Raw genomic sequence first — 18,074 nt, 5'->3', positions numbered from 1 at the left:
CAGCACCTATTGACATTTGGGGCCACTGACCTGTTTTCCCCCCCAAATCGCAAAACAAAAAATTGACTTTGGAAATATCCGGATGGCTATCATGTTCAGAGTCCAATTGTGCTCTCCTTCCTTCATACTTGATGACTTCATAAAAGACAAACCCGCGGACCAAGAGGTGGGTAAGACTAGCCGCATTAACTCTCTCGCCCCAGAAATTCCACTCCGCCGAGAAGATGATTACTCGGGGGCAGGAAGGGGGGATGCAGAGGTCTCTAGGACCCAGCAGGCGGCGGCAGGCGGCAGTTGTGTAGATCACTGAGAGACTACGAGGGTCCGGCTCAGTTTTAATTCAGTGTCTAATCTCTGCAACAGCGGCGCTTCCTGGGTCCCGCGGCTCTCCGGCTCAGTGAGCCCCGGCTGGCCGCCAGGCGAGCACCAGAGCCGCCCCTCCTGCCCCCTCACCCACCATGGAAACCCTCCAAGAAAAAGTGGCCCCGGACGCGCGTGTCTGAGGATTCTGCACAAAAGCGGTGCCCAAAATGAAGACCCTGATGGTGAGTCATTTGTTGCAACTCCTCCGGGCAAAGGCGGGGACCCTCGAGCGCCGCGTCCCCGGGGGCGCACGGGGGAGCTCCAGGGACGCTTAACCCCGCGTCGCCAGGTCGCCTGTTTCAAAGGGACAACTTTCCACCTGCTCCGCGTTCCCTCCCGAATCCCCGGCTCTGCCTCGCTCTGGAACTGCGGAGCCGAGGTGGAAACTCGGGTTTGCAAGCGCTCCTGGATCTCCGACGAGAGGTCCGCGGTGGGCAGCGTGGAGAGCTGGATACGCGGCGGAGGGTGGGCACTTTGCCCGGGGAGAGGGTTGGGGGTGGGGGGTTGGGGGGGTGGAGAGGATGGCCAAAAGCCACAGCCTGGCAGAAACTAAGAGGGGCGGGGAGAGAAGGACCTTGGCAGACTTTCTTGGTTACCTTGGCAAATTTCAAACTTGCAAGGATCGCCGAGGTAGAACCCCAACTGATGCAATAATAATAATAATAATAATAATAATAATAATAATAATAATAAACAGATCGAGAAAGAAAGCGGAAAAGGTCTAGCGATTCCGGGGTTAGAGGATCCCCCGTCACCCCGCCAAGTGCGAGCCCTCCACTGCCCGGGTCGCCGCTCGCCACGCACCACCTGCCCCCTGCCGAGGCATCTGGGAGGCGGCCGTGACCCGGAGCGGCGAGGAGCCGGGAGTGTCCCCTGCGGTACGCGCGGGCAACCGCGCCTCCTGCGCCCGGGCTGAGCGCGGCTGAGACTGGGACCCGGGTGATCGTCTGCCGCCTCCGGCGTGGGTATCCCCGCGGGGCGCTCTCGGGCCGGGTGGACTCTCAGGTTCTGCTCTCTCTCTCTCTCCCCCACCCCCCACCCCGCCCGCAGCGCCATGGTCTGGCAGTGTGTTTAGCGCTCACCACCATGTGCACCAGCTTGTTGCTCGTGTACAGCAGCCTCGGCGGCCAGAAGGAGCGGCCGCAGCAGCAGCAGCAACAGCAGCAGCAGCAGCAGCGGCAGCAACAGCAGCAACAACAGCAGCAGCAGCAACAACAGCAGCAGCACCAGCAGCAGACGGCAGCGACCGGCCACACGCAGCCCTCGGTCGACAGCAGCCCCCAGCCGCGCCCCGGGCCGCCCGCGGCTCCGCGGCCGCTGGATGGATACCTCGGCGTAGCGGACCACAAGGTGACACTCGCTCGCCGGGCACCCAGCCTGGGGATCCCGCACACCTGAGCGGGGAGGCGTCGTGAGTAGGTGCCCTTTGGAGGCTGGAAGGGGGAGAGCACCCGCTGGTGTGTGCATTGGGATAGTTCTTACCTGTCTAAAGAAGGATGCAAAGTTTTTAGCGCCCGCAACCTCTGCGCCCCCCGCCCCCGGCCCCGACTCCACTTCTCCCTTCTCCCCCGGGGAATAAGGATGAGATGGCAAGATTCCAAAACCTAATTTTCCTAACTGAAAACGATCCTGAATCTGGAACACCCCGAATCCCAGAATTTCAGCTACCAGTGGGTGCCAGGTTCCTGATGTCTCGGTTAGGTGCCTAGCTGTGCCCTGATGCGCCCACCGAGGTCAAGGGGAGTTGATACTGGCCAGGGCGGAGCGGGAAAGCCTAGAGGAGTAGGAGCCAACACTCAGGCTTCAAGATTCTCCTGTGATCTCTGCTTGAGATTGTTCTATTGCTCTGAGCCGAAGTACTGCCCTGGGGAGTGGCACCCAGGCAGGCGCAGAAGGCCTGAGCACAAACTCAGCTTTCGTTGGTTTGAAATTAATCGCTGAGAGCCTGATTCCCTCTGCCTTCCAGAAAGCCGCTGCCTGGCTTAACTATTAATTAATAAGATGATTTTTTTTCTAATTGAGTCTTCTTTCCCTGGAACAATAAATGCCTGCTTTCAATGTGTGAAGCCTTTGGGAGTTTTCTAATCTACTTTTCTGATTCTGGAAAGATGTTTTTAACACAGTTTAAAGGTATTCCACATTATTTGAAGCTGTTAATATAGTTTTGTTAAAGCACAATCCCTTTCTGCGTCTGCTCTATAGAGCTAGAGAATTGCAACCGCCCAACTAATAAACTTTTATAATATTTAAATTTAAAGTAATAGTTGGTAGGTTCTTGTTTCTGGGAAGATTTTCTCTCACCGTGCATAAAAGTCAAGCTTTTTTGTTTGTTAAGTGGCAATTAAAATATTGCCACTCGTGCAATGTGTAGTAATGCTAAGGATTTCAGAAATTCCAACCAAATTTAAGTCAGAACCCAGTATTTAGGGATCTTTGAATGCCTGGGAGAGGAAGTGCATACTTCAAAATATGGATAGACAGTTGGCTAGCTAGAGAGCAAGACAAATGTAGAAGGAATGATAACATCTGCGCTAAAGTACTAACAGTACTACTGCTCTGGTAGATAGCTGCAGAAGATCAGGAAGGATTGAGGAAAGTTTCTTTGAATTTGCAGAACTAGCACTGGAAAGGTAGTCAGGAAAGAGGAAGCTTTCATTAGGAATTTTCTGATATGTGGGGGACACGAGTAACCTAAAATACCCAAGGTACTGAGAGCCTTCAGTCTTAAAACTACAGCTTCAGTTTTTCTCTGTAAGTCGTTGATTTCCTTTGTATTTGTATGTGCAAGCTACCTTGGAATCTAGAGTTCTAGGAAAGTTTAGACACTGGATTCTGAGTGAAAGTATGTGATATTTGTAGCTACTATGATACATATATTTCATTCTGGTGGTTTTTGTGGCTGTTGTTTTGTTGATATTACTATCTAGCATCTGTAAAGCTTTGATTAATATAGGATATCAGAAGGTAAATTTGCTGAAAGCTTTGATCTGCCTTTGGGAATGTATTTCCAATATTTTCCTTTCTGTGCTCTCCTGATGTACAGAAACCAAGAATATTGATATCCTAGAGCAAAATACAATGCCCTTACTTCCATCCTCAAAACTATTTATTTTGTAATCCATTTTGAGATATCAGAGCTCTTTTAATTAAAAAATACAGCCCTTTGGGGGGAAGGAATGTTGAAGTGCTGAGAAATGAAGATAATCTGTAGTAAAAAATGATTTTATAAACTGTGTTTTGTGAATGAGAACTATGTGTGAATGTTCTTGGAATTCACAAATGTGAGTAGGAAGGTCTTTGAAGATAATTAATGCTAATGAAATATTGTCACAGCAAACCAACATCACACAAAATTGATGGAATTTAGCCCCATCTGGAGCAAAGGAACCAATGCAGATTTTAAAAATCTATGCCTTTTCTCTAGATATTACCTCAATTGTCCCACTGAACTTCAGCCCAAAATGCAGTCATTGACTCTCTGTACTATTTTTTAGCCAATTGGAAAAATTTTACAGTCCCATTCCTGATTGCTTTCTGGAGGTACATGTGTGAAAGTTTCTGTTCTCTCCAAATGCTGCTATTTAGATAGATTGATTTATGGTCTTCCTATTCTCCAACTTGAGCAGAGATTGAAAGCTTTTGTAGGCTTTTGAAAAATTTGCTAGGAAATCTTTTCCAATTAACATAAGGGCGGGTAAGAAAAGGAAGCTTTTCCATTCTATTATGTTGCCAGATGATACTCTGATTGCTTATGTTTTTTGCACTCTCTCATCAGGCCTTAGACAAATTATAGGATGTGCTGAATGTGATGACCACCAAGCCATATGCTGGTGCATATTGAATCAGAATTCCAACAGACTTTTTATTTGCTGTTGATTTACAGAGTCTGGAGTGTGGTACAGATAGCATTTAGGAAAATGGTCACATCTCCATGGCTAGAGGTCCCAAAGTGTGATAAATATGTAGTGTTTATTTCAGTTACATGATGGCATTAACATTATAGCTCCAAGATTAAATTCAACAGGTGGTCCTAATCCCAGCACCTGAATCTCACAAATTACAGCCTGTCTACAATGATAGTCTTGTCTCCTAGGGCTGCAGCCTGAATTACTGGAAGATTAAATCACTATGTACTTTTGTTGATAGACATGCTGCAAGTCAAGTCAGTGATAAGAAATATGTGTTGAAGCCTAAAATATCACTTTTAATGGTCACATTTCCTTTTCCCTCATTCACAAATGATATTAGCTGAAATTGTAATTCATAGTGACCAGGCGAAGGCTACTTGGAGTTTCTTGTGTTAGAAAAGGCTCTTTATTTTCTCTTAAATTGTCTTTCTTCAGTCTACCTTGTTTGCCCAGACAATTCCCCACAAAAGTTCACCAACTCATTTACATCCGGTTACGTGTCTGTCACTGCAGCTATTATGGCTGGATCCTGGCATTACTCCCAGTTGCTACGAGTTGAAATCCTGGATTTCAAACCAATCAGCCAGATAGGCAAAATGACTTTGAGAACCTTCTGTGTTGAACTATGTAGCATACCATATAATCAAACTAAAGACACACAAAGACACACACAGACATACACACACACAAACACACACACACACTACATCAAGTAAACCTCAGAGAAAAGTTTCAAGTCTCCCAGTTTCTAGAATCTGGTCTGGTTAGATAAAGTCATTTGCCATCTGTTAGACTCTGAAATGAAACTGTGAGCTGATTCCCATTTCCAATGGCTAGGAGCCCTTATCTCCGAAGGAGCCTACTCTGCTCTGGGCTGCACTATCCTGAGATTGCTTATGAAAGGACAGTGATCAATGGGTCTGAAGCTGACCAGCTATCTGCTTGATTTCATAGGAGCCCGGGGGAATGTATTTTACACATTTCAGTAACCTGTTCATCTTTAGTTCTTTCCGCCTTTACCCACTATATTATTAAGAGAAGACAAAAGTGTTTAGAGGTAACAGTACTATTATTAATTTGTACACATCCAAGAGAGGTGATTAAGTTGGTAATAATTCTAAACCTGAAGGAAAGTGCACTATGCTATAACTTCCCTTAGAATTACGCCATGCATATTATTCCATCAACAAAACATATAGATTCTGAAATGAACATTTACACTCTTAATTAAGCCCTCTTTTAGGGTATTTCAATAATCCAGTAAATAATAAATATTTTGGACCTGAAGAAATTCAAAATGAGCTAAGTTAGTGCTCAAATATCATAAAATATAATCTGTCAAGGTTGGTAAAACCTTGTTATCATAAAGTATCTACTGAAATTGTGAAATGAACTATTTTTCATGGATAAAGAATTGCAACAATGTGATTGCTTTTGACAACAGAAGTTTACTCTCTGAGATCCAGAAGTATTTCACCAACATTCCATAGGAATAGCCTCCAAACCCCCCTAAAGCCTAGATCATACTTGGTAGATGAGTCTGATCTGGTACACTCACAATTTCTAGCCACGCTGACTTCCTTGCTAATCTCTGGCACTTAATCTTCCTTGGGGCCTTTGCACTTGCTGTCCCTCTCTCCCTGAGAAAGTCTTGCTCATAACTTTTGTATGGTTGCTTTCTTCTGGTCATCTAGTCCTTAGACTGCATGTTATCTACACACTAAATTACCTACTTCTTATAATTATTTATAATTTGTCTGTTTTATTTTCTTTATAATACTTAACCTAATCTGAAAATAATCTTAAAGTTTTCTTTGTATATTTTATATCCTCCCCACCAAAAAAAAATTCTCAAAGGCAATAGCACAGCTGGTAGGGTATTTACTTTCCATGTGGCTGATCCAGGTTCTGTCCTGGCATCACACATGGTCCCCATACACTGTTAGAAGTAATTCCTTATTGGGGGTCCAGAAGTAATATCACTGAGTATGGCCTCAAAACAAAAGAACTGCGGGGTGAGGGTGATGTTAAGGGGAGAGGAAGAAGGACAAAGACAGCTACCTCATCTTTGTGAAATGCTTTCTCTACAAGAAACATCAAGACCTTGGTATGTCTCATATTTTCTAAATTTGGAAAATAGCAGCTATAACAATACAGTTGAAAGAAGGATAAGTGATTTCAAAATGTAAGAGTCTTGGACCACGAATGCAGCTTACCAATAAGCCCTTGCCTTGTCTGTGTAAGACCTTGGGTTCTATTGCTAGCCAAATCTATAAATAAACAAATAAACAAATGAGAAATCTTTGGGAATGTGATTTAGGAGCTGACATTTTAGCAAGCTTCCCTGATTCTTTTGCACATTTTAAGTTTGACAATTGATCATTTAAAGTGTAGTTATCAGGGCTGGGAAGAGAACTCTACATGCTGGAGGACTTGCCTTGCATGCAGAAACTGTGGGTTTGTTCCTAAACACTGCAGCATTTCTGGATGTACCCCCACTAGGTCCCCCAAAGTAAATATTTTAATCATCACTATGTAGATAATTTGTGCCTATATTTTAATCAGAACCCTTATTGAATGTTCACTGGTGGCCTTAATAGTTGCAAAATCTTAGAGGAAGAACACAACCTATTAGGGAAACTTTGATTTAATTTTTTAAAGAAGGTTAAATAATGATATATATACTATATAATACTATGAAACTAGGAAGCAATAAATCAAGACACACTAAAAAAGAGGTAATTTCTTTGATCTTATCTATAAAACAGGCTACACATTCAAGTTGTAAAACTTTCAAGTAGAAATCTTATTCCTTATCATTTGTGTTTGTATATAAATTATACATATTGTTACTTGCAATGAACAGCTTTTATACATCTTGGAAATCAAAGTAACTTGAGAGTGAATTGATTTTTTATAGTCTAGAGGTTGGCTCAATAACAAAAAAAATCGCCTGCCTTTCAAGAATGAGACTGGGAGTTTGATCCCTAGTGCCAACCACATTAGCTGAGTTTGGTTCTGGCAGCTCTGTGATCTGGGACTCTCCAGATACCACAACTCAGTGTGGGATTTTTTAGGTATAGTCAGGCATGTCAGGCATGTTCAAGCACACAACAGAAATGCATGACTCACAATAAGCATTTCTTTTTTTTTTCTTTTGAGGTCACACCTGACAATGTACAGGGGTTACTCCTGCTCATGCACTCAGGAATTACTCCTGGCGGTGCTTGGGGGACCATATGGGATGCTGGGAATCAAATCTGGGTTGGCTACGTGCAAGGCAAATGCCCTACCTGCTTTACTATTGCTCCAGCCCCACAATGAGTATTTCAACTAAAAATGTGTCATCACTGCAGCTCAGAGTGTGGCCCTAGTGAGCACTGTCACAAGAGTATGCATGAGCTGGAGCACCACCACAGATGAAGCATGTTTGCGTAGCAAACAGCACAAACAGGTATATGTAATTCCAGGTCATCATAACAAAGGGAAGGGAAGGGAAGGGAAGGGAAGGGAAGGGAAGGGAAGGGAAGGGAAGGGAAGGGAAGGGAAGGGAAGGGAAGGGCAGGGCAGGGCAGGGCAGGGCAGGGAAGGGAAAGGAAGGGAAGGAGGGAAACTAACTCATTAAGTTAATTAAAATCATGTTTTTACAAAGTGGGTTGACTTTGAACACAGTCAGTCCCTTGAAGTCTGCTTTGATGTGACACAGGGTCCTCTGGGTTGAAGGTAGTATTCGCATACTGAAGCATTGTCCTACAAATATTGAGATAATTGAAGTTATTAAAGCTGAGAAAAGACTGAAAAGTTAAAAATCAATCATTATTCAACAAATTGTTCTGCAAAAATTCTATTCACCTACTATATACAAACTCCTAGTAAGGCTGAAATCTTAAGTATAGAAACTTAAGGAATAATTAATTCTTTTATAAAGAATCCTAACATCTGATCCAGTGATCTTGATTCAAGAGAAAAAATCCTTTGGGGACTAATAAAAGTTTAGTGTTTAGGTATGATTGATGAGAAGTACCCAAATTCTTCACAAACTCCTGTCGTCTTAAATGCTTAGTCTGGGACTGGACCAAATAAATATTTTTATTGCATACTCTGTTAAATATGGTTTCTCAAATAAAATTCACAAGCAGCTCCTGGAGAAAGGTCAGTGTACTAAAAAATATGTCTTACATGCTCCAGGCCCTGAGTTCAATCTTGGCACTGCTAGAGGGGAGTGTAGTGTTCGCTAGCACCTCTGGTTCTGAGCAGTGTTGTATCATCAGCATTGAACCAACTAACACGGTTGGCTGAGTCGCCTCTGAATGGCCTCTGAGGAGCCCTCTGAATGACCTCTGAACTCCTGAGTGGCCTCCTCAGGAATGGCCTGTGGGTCTTCTAAATATTACTCTCCCAAACTTGACACACATCCCCGTTTCCCGTCAAGTCACAAGCATGAATACTCTCATCTTAGAGAGACTATCTGCAGGAATGCTTTCCTTGACTTGTAACCTATGTTAGAGTTGTAAGTTTCTGTCTTCATATCCTTTATCCTTTGGTGATTTTATTCCAGTTTATTGTTAGTCCTTGTCGAAAAATGTCTACTTTCCTTGTTTGACAATCAGCTCTTGGATTCTGAGATGTTTTGCTCATTTTACCTTTGTATTTCTAGCCTTTAACAGAATGGCTCTCAGAGAATGGGTATTCAATAAATATTTGTTGAATAAATGATCATATAAAGATTTTTAATTTCTTCTCAAGTAAACCTTCCTTAAGAGTATCTATTTGGAGTCACTAAAGAGGAATCGCTATGCCTCATAAATATCAATTTCTTCTACCACAATTTGTAATTCTGTAGCTATTTTACTTCTACAGTCTTGTCCTAATCAGATATCTTAAAACATACTCAGAATTTTAGAGCTAGAAGGAAAGCTTCAAAATTATCAAAAGGAATTCATGAGTGGTGGCAAGATTTGCCCAAAGTCTCCTGCTAGTGGCAGAACTGAGGTTGTGGTTGTCTGATGTGAATATCATTACCATAAGGGAAATTCAGTGCCAATATCTCAGCAGTGACTCAACATTATTTGAACAGAATTTATTAAAATGAAGAGCTAAGGCCTACTCAGTTATTGGAAAGAAATAAATATTTAAACATCTTATTATTCCAAAATGAATTTGAGAATATGCCTCTGGATAGTTAAAAAAGTGCTTCCACCAACCACTAAGTTGGCAATGGGTGCTCTAAAGGCTATATATGCATGGTACCAAAGTAATTGGAATAATTTTCAAATCAGTGTGGATCTTGCTTTTCAAAAGTAAACCAAGTCAAAAGGTGTGTCATGTTGAATTATTTGCAGAAAATGTCGTGATCTGACCCCCTCACTTAACTGAATACCCTTCTCCACAGTGGAGGAAGGGGGGTGAGCATCATCAACAAACTCAGTTAGCCAAGTGTTTGAAGTACTACATTCTGCATGCAACCTCTAATTTCTCCTAAATGCTGGTATGTAGTACTTACTGAGAGATAAAATAACTTTAATAAGAAACTGATTTTCCTAAGACAGGGCAGTGAACCTCAGTCACTGATTTAGTCAGCATAGCAAGGAAACTTCTGTATTATATTCTTTCAGTGGCTAAGGTGTCCATAGCATTCCTGGGAACCTCAAATTCTAAAGAAGGTCTGGAGTGATAGTACAGGTAGAAAATTTGCCTTGCTCACAACCAAGCCAGGTTTGAACCCTGCACTTCAAATGGGTCTCAGAGCCTGCCAGGAGTGATTCTTGAACATCACCAGGTATAGCCCCCAAAACAAAACAAAACATAAAGGCCTAAGGATAGCACACTAGATTGTTATAAAAATATAAGTCATAGCTGGAAATTAATTAAACATAGGACACCAGCACTGCTGCCTTTCCAATGTACAGTTAGCTCATGTCTACCATGACTTTCTTTTGCCTGAAGAATTAAGTTCAGACTCCTTAGGGCATGCAGGGCCTGATAAAGTCTGTCTGACCTACCTTTCCAACCTCATTTCCCACCCTACCCCACCTCCAGTCCAGACACCATCTAAGCTAGAAGCTTCACTGCTCTTTCACGCATCTGTAATCTTCTTCCTCCATTGGAATACCTTTTCTCCATTTGTCTACTAGGTATACATGAATCATCTGAGAGACACAGTTTCAGTTTCTCCTTCCAATATATGCTCTGTGCAGAAGAATCCTTATATTCTTTTCTGACAGTCCTGCAGCAGACAAAGATCACATATTGGCTGAAGCTAATGTCCTGTGGGCCAGACACAAGTGGCAATGAGAGAAAGACTTTGTCCATACCCTGGGAAGTTCAGAGTAGAGCAGAGACATTATAATTTCTGTGCCTTTTAAATAGAAAAACATGTTCTGTATCTTGTGTATACCTTTGGTCTCAAAATATTATAATTTTCTATCCACATGTATGCCTACACTTTTGGAAGCTTAAAGCATAACTTTTCCAAACTAGTATTAGCAGAACCTAAAATGATATCTCAGATATCCTGGAACTCAATGGTTCTATGTTGAACATTGTGTGGATAGAGCCCTGTTTTAATTATATGTAAGAAAAAAATTGGATTTGGCTGGCTAATAGGTTTTGGTAATCATCTGAATAAGTTCATACAATAAAAGGAACAGAATGAGTTCAAGGAATGGCATACAGTTCTTTAATTCTACTGCCCTTTAAACACAGAACAGCATTTATTGACCTTTTTCCATGTTTACTGATGAATGTTGACATACAAAAATCTCTGTATTTTAGGTTAGTATGTTTTTAGGGGAGCAGGGGGACAGTACAGGCTTTTTACTTGGGAGCTCTTTTGCACATCATACAATTCTCCTTTTTTAAAAAAAATTAGTATTCAATCACTGTGAGATACAGTTACAAGCTTTCATGTTTGAGTTTCAATCACACAATAATCAAACACCCATTCCTCCACCAGGGCACATTTTTCTACCACCAAAGTCCCCAGTATACCCCCCCTTTACAATCCTCTCCCTCTTCCATAGCAGATAATTTACCCCATACTCTCTCTTTACTTTTTGGCATCATGCAATTCTTAGGCTTGAACCAATCTGTAGAAATAGCAATTATGGGGCTGCAGAGATGGTATAGGAGGTAGGGAATTTGGCTTGCTTGCAACCAATATGATTTTGATCCCTGACACCCCACATGATGCCTTTAGTCCTGCCAGGAGTGATTGACCACTGAGCACCACAAGGCGCGGTCCCAAAGCAACAACAAAATGATGCAGCAGTTAAATTTGAAGTATTTATTCCTTCACTTATAAAATAGTACTGTGTGCCTAAACATACTTTCCATTGGATTTAGAACCCAGGAAACAACTTTGAATAAGTTTTCACCAGTGAAATTTGCATCTACAGAGAGGTAGATAAACAAAACAATGCACAAAATTATATTGTGTTATCCATAGTCTCACACTTTGTTGTGAGATGTTACTGGTGCCCCCTCGAGCAAAGGGAGAACAGTGCTACAGTGCTACTATTATATCATGCATATTTTATTTACCATAAATTTGACTATAACTGATAGATGCTATGTAATTCATGGCAATTAGAGTTTGTCCCCGAAAACTTTGAAGAGTTCTTTTTACCATACCTGGTGGTGTCCCAGGAACCACGTGAGTGCCCAGGATTGAATACCGGGCTCCACCCCATATAAAACACCTGCATTAAAGTCCTCTGAGCCATTTTACTAACTTTAGGAGTAATCCTAAAAGGATAATTCTGATAGTGATTCCATTAGAAGTGTATTTCAGTGTATCGCCATGACTTTGAAGTAGCATAGGTCAGAGCACAGCTAGGTCATTAGAAGAGGACCCAGTGAGCAGCTTTCGCTGTTATCTGAATGTGTGACTGGTGGCCAGAGACTGCAGAGCCCTGAGGTTTCAGTATTCCCTAGCTTTCAATGGTCGCCGCCTCACTGTGTGGAAGCAGACTGTTTGAATGCAGCTTTGTGAGCAACAGACGTATTTGTGGTTTAGGATTGCCTCACAGTAGTTAGTGAAGAATTTCAGGATGATCCCAGATGGCATTTCAACTTTGTCTAATTTTGAACCTAACTGCGCATCCTAATACCACATACTGACAAGCAAAACAATGGTGTTCTGGTTAAGGCTGAAGCAATCTGTTTGTAGAGACTCCATAATGCCTGCTGGTTATGAGGGGAATTAAACCCACCTGCAGTAGAGCTAGTGAAGCAGAGAATAAATGTGGTAGAAGAGATTCTGTCCTGTAACAAACAGTTCTGCTGGGGAAGACTTTATTCTCAAATAACCTTATCAAGAGAAACTGGTGCATAATAAATCTTTCCAGGTATAGATCTATTGGAAGTATGGTGAAGGGAATACATTCATTTCCCCTCATAGTTATGGAGAGAGCAATAATCATTCTTCTAAATCACTTGTTTGCTAACAACCACCAAGAAAAGTAAAGTTCCTGTTCCACTTGCATCAGAAGGAAATTGGCCATAAAGTCATGTAAATTTTACCAAGAGGGAGTGTAATTTCTAATTCACTCAGAAGCATTTGGTGGGGAGCAATTCTGTATCTTTCTATGTAGGTATGTATGGGTAAATGAATTCTGCTTTTATGGGACTCATATTTGAAGTTAGTTGGCAATGTCGCACCTGCCAGACTGTTTTCAGGGATTTCCAAGTTGTCTTGCGTTACTTGAAGTGATATCTGCTTCCACTCTGTATGAGAAATCATAAAGCTGGTTTATTTCATTTTCATTTCACTTGTTTCAAGTTGTGAATAGTTGGAGTACAGGGAGTGATGACATTCTGCTTATACTTCAGACTATAGGAAATGTGATTCAAGGAATTTATATGGATTCCCACTATCAGTGACCTGTCAGGATAAATGAAATTTTGGCTTAAAGATCTGGATGTCATTAGCTCCTTGAATTATGCCCAATACTGTTACTATCAGTGCTGTGGATTTGGGCTAAGTTTGAAATGTGGTGGGTTTTTAATCCAAATGTTCTGAAAAAAGAATCAGAGAAAACTGTCTTAGCAATCAGGAATGTGAACAAGATTACTAGAATAAAGTAGGAAGATAAAAGAACTGGAACTTGAATCAAGAATAAGGAGAAGAGTGAGAAATAAAGCTGGTTGCTTATTCCCTGCTATCAATCTTTCTGGACCTCTTTCTGGACCTCAAAGCCAGCCTTGAAACACTGACTGGGTTCTAGAATGCTAAGTGAAGGTGGCTTGGCATGGGCTCTGTCATCTGTGAAGAGGTCACAATTATATGACATTACTACATTTGTCAGGGCTTTTTTTTCTTTTTTGGCTTTATGGGTCATACCCAGGGCAATGCTCAGGGGTTACTCCTAGTTCTGCACTCAGGAATTACTCCTGGTGGTGCTCAGGAGACCATATGGGATGCTGGGGATTGAACCAAGGTCAACCAAGCAAATGCCCTACTCACTGCACTATTGCTCTGACTCCACATTACTACATTTGGATGTATGTTATTTTACCTCAACCAAATGAAACCTCATCTTAGATACAATTAGAGAAGAGTGGTATTGAGGCTGTTTTCTGAATTGAGCTTCATAATGTCTCTATAAGCAGCAATGGGTTCAGATTCCCTTGGGAGTTTTTAATTTCTGCATTGACTGGTTGGCCAAGTAAGAGGTTGACATCTTGTTCATCTATGAACACCAAGACTCAGCAGTAATTCATCAAACTCTGTCTAGAGATCATATTGAAGAGTATGGCATGCATTCTGTGTCAGAAAGTCTTCTACTCCATCTTCTCCACTAGAGCATATTGAAATCAAAATAAGGGAGATAGATCACAGCCAGAAGACTAGTTTTGTTTTTCTTTTTTTTCTTTTTCTTTTTTTATAATGTAGGAGTACTGCTATTTATTCAGCTATTGATTAAGTTTATTGAACTGGGCATGAACTCCACATTACTTTTTTTATTCAGAATCACTTAATCACTTAATCACTTAATCCCCGTTATTCATCGATTTATTCGAGCGGGTGCCAGTAACGTCTCCATTCATCCCGGTTGCGTGCTAGCGTAGCCCAATGGTATCTGTTCGTTTTAGGAACATGTAGAGCCTCAAACCGATCATTTAGGGTCTTGACGAAGAAGTCTGACCATCTTATAGGTGGGCGTCCACGTGATCTTTTGATGTCTCGTGGAATCCAATCAGTAATGGCTCTAGTCCAGCGGTTGTCTGTAAACCTCATTACATGTCCAGCCCATCTGATTTTTGATGTCTTGGCAAATGAGACAGCATCTCTGATTCTTGAGCGTTGACGAAGATCAGAACTCCGGATTCTATCTCTCATTTGAGTGAATCGTGATATTCCAAGCATAGTTCTTTCGATTCCTCTTTGAGAGACCCGAATAGTGTTCTCATCCTGTTTTCGTAGGGTCCAGGTCTCTGAGGCATATGTTAATGCAGGAAGAATAGTGGAATCAAAGAGATGTGCTCGTAGTTGGAGGTTCTTTGTCCTTTTAGTTATTTCTTCAATGCTCTTGAAGGCATTCCAAGCCGCTCTCTTCCTCCTGCGTAACTCAGGTGCCAGGTCATTCATCATGTTGATTTCTCGACCTAAGTATATATAACTGTTGCATTCGGAGATGGTGGTTCCGTTGAGAGTGAATGGAGCGTCAGGAACAAGGCTGTTTCTCATAAACATTGTCTTCGTAAGATTCAGCTGTAGTCCAACCTTTCCACACTCACGGTCAAAGTCCGCAAGCATTTGTGCCGCTTGGCTGATGTTTGGTGTTATTAAAACGATGTCATCAGCAAAGCGGAGGTGGTGTAGTTGCCGACCATCTATCTTCACTCCCATGTTTTCCCATTCTAGTCGTCGCATGATGTTCTCGAGGGTGGCACTGAAGAGTTTTGGTGAAATGGTATCACCCTGCCGAACCCCTCTCTTGATATGGATGATTACTTCTTTGTAGAATGGTGAGATCTTGGTAGTGAATCCGCAATAGAGCTCACGAAGGATCCTGATGTATTGAGTTTGTACGCCCTGATTGGCTAGGGCTTCCATGACTGCTTCCGTCTCAACAGAATCAAAGGCCTTCTTTAAATCAATGAACGTTAGACAGAGCGGCATCTTGAACTCCCGAGATACCTCAATGAGCTTGGTTATTGTGTGGATATGGTCGATGGTACTGAATCCTTTTCGGAATCCAGCTTGTTCACATGGTTGTCCTTCATCTAGTGTTCTGCTAATCCTATTCAGGATGACTCGAGTGAATAGTTTGTAGATGACAGACAATAGGCAGATTGGGCGATAGTTGCCAATGTCGTGGATGTCTCCTTTCTTGTATAGTAGTACAGTCTTGCTGGTTTTCCATTGGGATGGAACCTTGCATTCAGACAGGTAGCGTGTGAAGAGTCGAGCTAATGTATTGATGAGTACTGATGGTAAGTTCTTCAGGTGTTCAGGTCTGATCTTGTCTGGGCCAGGTGCTTTTTGTTTCTTTACCGACGAGATGGCATGTTGGATTTCGGAAGGGAGAACATTGGGAACGACATATCCATCATGTGGTATGTGGTATGTGGGCAAGTGGATGTGGCTATTAAAGAGATCTGAGTAGAATTCATGAATAATCTTCTCCATTGCCCTTCTGGAAGATGTGATAGATCCATCATGATGTCGGAGGGCAGTCATCTTGGTTTTGTAGTTGGTGAAGGACAGGCGGGCATTACGAATGTTTTTCCCAGCTTCTGCTGCATCTACCAGTACTGCTGCTCTCCTGTTTTTGAGGTCATCCTTGATGGCTTTTCTGCACTGTTTTGCCAGTTCGGACGTTTGCTTGTGGTTGCCTGAGGCACGTGCCACGCCACGTTGGCGAATAAGTTCAAGAGTGTTCGAAGAAAGACGGTTTTTTGTGGTTATCTCTCTCTTGGCATTCCTTGCACAATCATGGAGGTGCTGAATCATTCGATCATATTCCTCATCAATGTTGTCAATGACGGCATCTTCCCATGTTGCTGCAACAGAGCCAAAGAGTTCCCAGTTGGTGGTTGTTCTGGGAGTCTTCTTCTTAAACCTTGCATTCTTTTCTCCTCGTTCTGTGAGGTAGAATTTTGCACGAAGAAGACGGTGGTCTGATCCCGTTTGGAATTTTGGGACAACAGCAACATCGGTTAGGCAAAACCGCCGATTGAATATGATGTGGTCTATTTCATTGTGGAACCGTCCATCGGGAGACTCCCATGTCCAACGTTTAGATTCAGCCTTTTGGAATTGTGAGTTACCATGGAAGGTTTTGGTTGACATGATGAACTCAGACAGTCTGTCACCTTGTTCGTTCCATTCCAGGCCATGGGTTCCGATGTGGAGTTCATCGACTGATCTTCTTGGTCCTATCTTGGCATTAAAATCACCGACAATGATCTTGTAGAAGGTGTGATCTTCTTTATAGAATTTCTCCAGCTCCATGTAGAATTTCTCAGTTTCTTTTTCACCATAACTGGATGTTGGTGCGTAGACAACAAAGATAGAAACTGCCGGTAGTGAGCCACATTTATTCAAGTGTAATCGTCCGATTCGGGTTGTTAGGCATTCAAATGAATCAATGCTTGTGACTAAGTTTGTGTTGACAAGGATACCGACACCACCGACGCCTCTTTTATCACATGTTCCAAGGAACAGTTCTTCTCCAGTGTCGAAAACAGCATGATGGGATTGATGTCTTCTCGTTTCGGTCAGACCAATGATGTCGTACTTGATCTTTCGTGCTTGTACCATAAGGTCTTCAATGGATGCAGCAGATGCCAGCGTACGATTAATTATTTTTTTTAATTATATATATTTATTTATATATATATAAATAAAATATATATTTAATTATATATATATAAATATATAATTAATAATAATAATTAATATTCAGAATATTAATTTTATTTTATTGTTTTATTATTATTCTTTTTCCCCTCTTTTTATTCATTCACTGTGAGATACAGTTACAAAGCTTTCATGTTTGAGCTTTGGTCATACAATCCTCAAACACCCATCCCTTCACCAGTACACATTTTCCACCACCAAAATCCCCGGTATTCCCCCAGGACCCCCCCCATCTTCGTTCCAACCCTTCCCCTGCCTGTGTGGCAGACAATTTCCCCCATGCTTTCTCTCCACTTTGATTATATTTGATATTTTGACACCAGTCCCATCACACTCAGACCTGCCAAAAAGGCAATGCTAGACAATTTGTTTTGGATAAAATATAATGTTCAGAAAATTCTGTGTCTTTCTCTTCTGGGAGCTTTAGTTTATAGTCTCTAGGTCTTGGCCATTGAGGAGATTACATGGCACCAGGGGCAGTTTGTGGGTGTGACTGCCAAGCTACTGAAAAACTGGGGACCTGGGAGGAGGAGGCTCAGTCCCTTTCAAGCGGGCTTGGCGATCTCAGTCATGGGTTCCTGCATATCTGAGTTTTCCTGCCGGTCTGTTCTTGGGTGAGGTTCATCCCGTCTTGGGAGAGGCTTGTCCCCTCTTGCATGAATTTTGTCTGAGCGTGTGAAGCATGGCCTTGAGCACGGCGGTGGTTGGGTTCTGGAGGTTTTCAGCTGCCAGGGTTCTGCTTGGGGTGGGGAGGGAAATTCAACCCGCCCACCCCCCTCCGAGAAGCCCCGGTGAAGACAGCCTGGGTAGGGTCAGGCCATTCTGCAGTGGGAGCTTTAGTTTATAGTCACTGGATCTTGGCCGTTGATGAGATGATATGGTGGCCGGGGCAATTTGTGAGTTTGACTACCAAGCTACTGGAAAATTGGAACCTG

General features: G+C 42.3%; 1 protein-coding gene across 1 annotated transcript in view; it reads left to right on the top strand.

Moving 5' to 3' along the window:
- The first annotated feature begins 241 nt into the window (after positions 1–241).
- Positions 242–18,074, top strand: part of ST6GALNAC5 (ST6 N-acetylgalactosaminide alpha-2,6-sialyltransferase 5) — a 230,310-nt gene continuing 212,477 nt past the window's right edge. The window contains exons 1-2 of the mRNA XM_056122969.1: positions 242–545; positions 1,414–1,713. Coding sequence (XP_055978944.1) covers positions 531–545; positions 1,414–1,713 — 315 coding nt within the window. The 5' untranslated portion in view covers positions 242–530. The remainder of the gene's footprint in view (positions 546–1,413; positions 1,714–18,074) is intronic.

This window comes from Sorex fumeus, unplaced genomic scaffold (assembly GCF_029834395.1).
Source record: "Sorex fumeus unplaced genomic scaffold, SorFum_2.1 ptg000047l, whole genome shotgun sequence".
Lineage (NCBI taxonomy): Eukaryota > Metazoa > Chordata > Mammalia > Eulipotyphla > Soricidae > Sorex > Sorex fumeus.
This window is presented reverse-complemented; position numbering and strand designations above follow the sequence as displayed.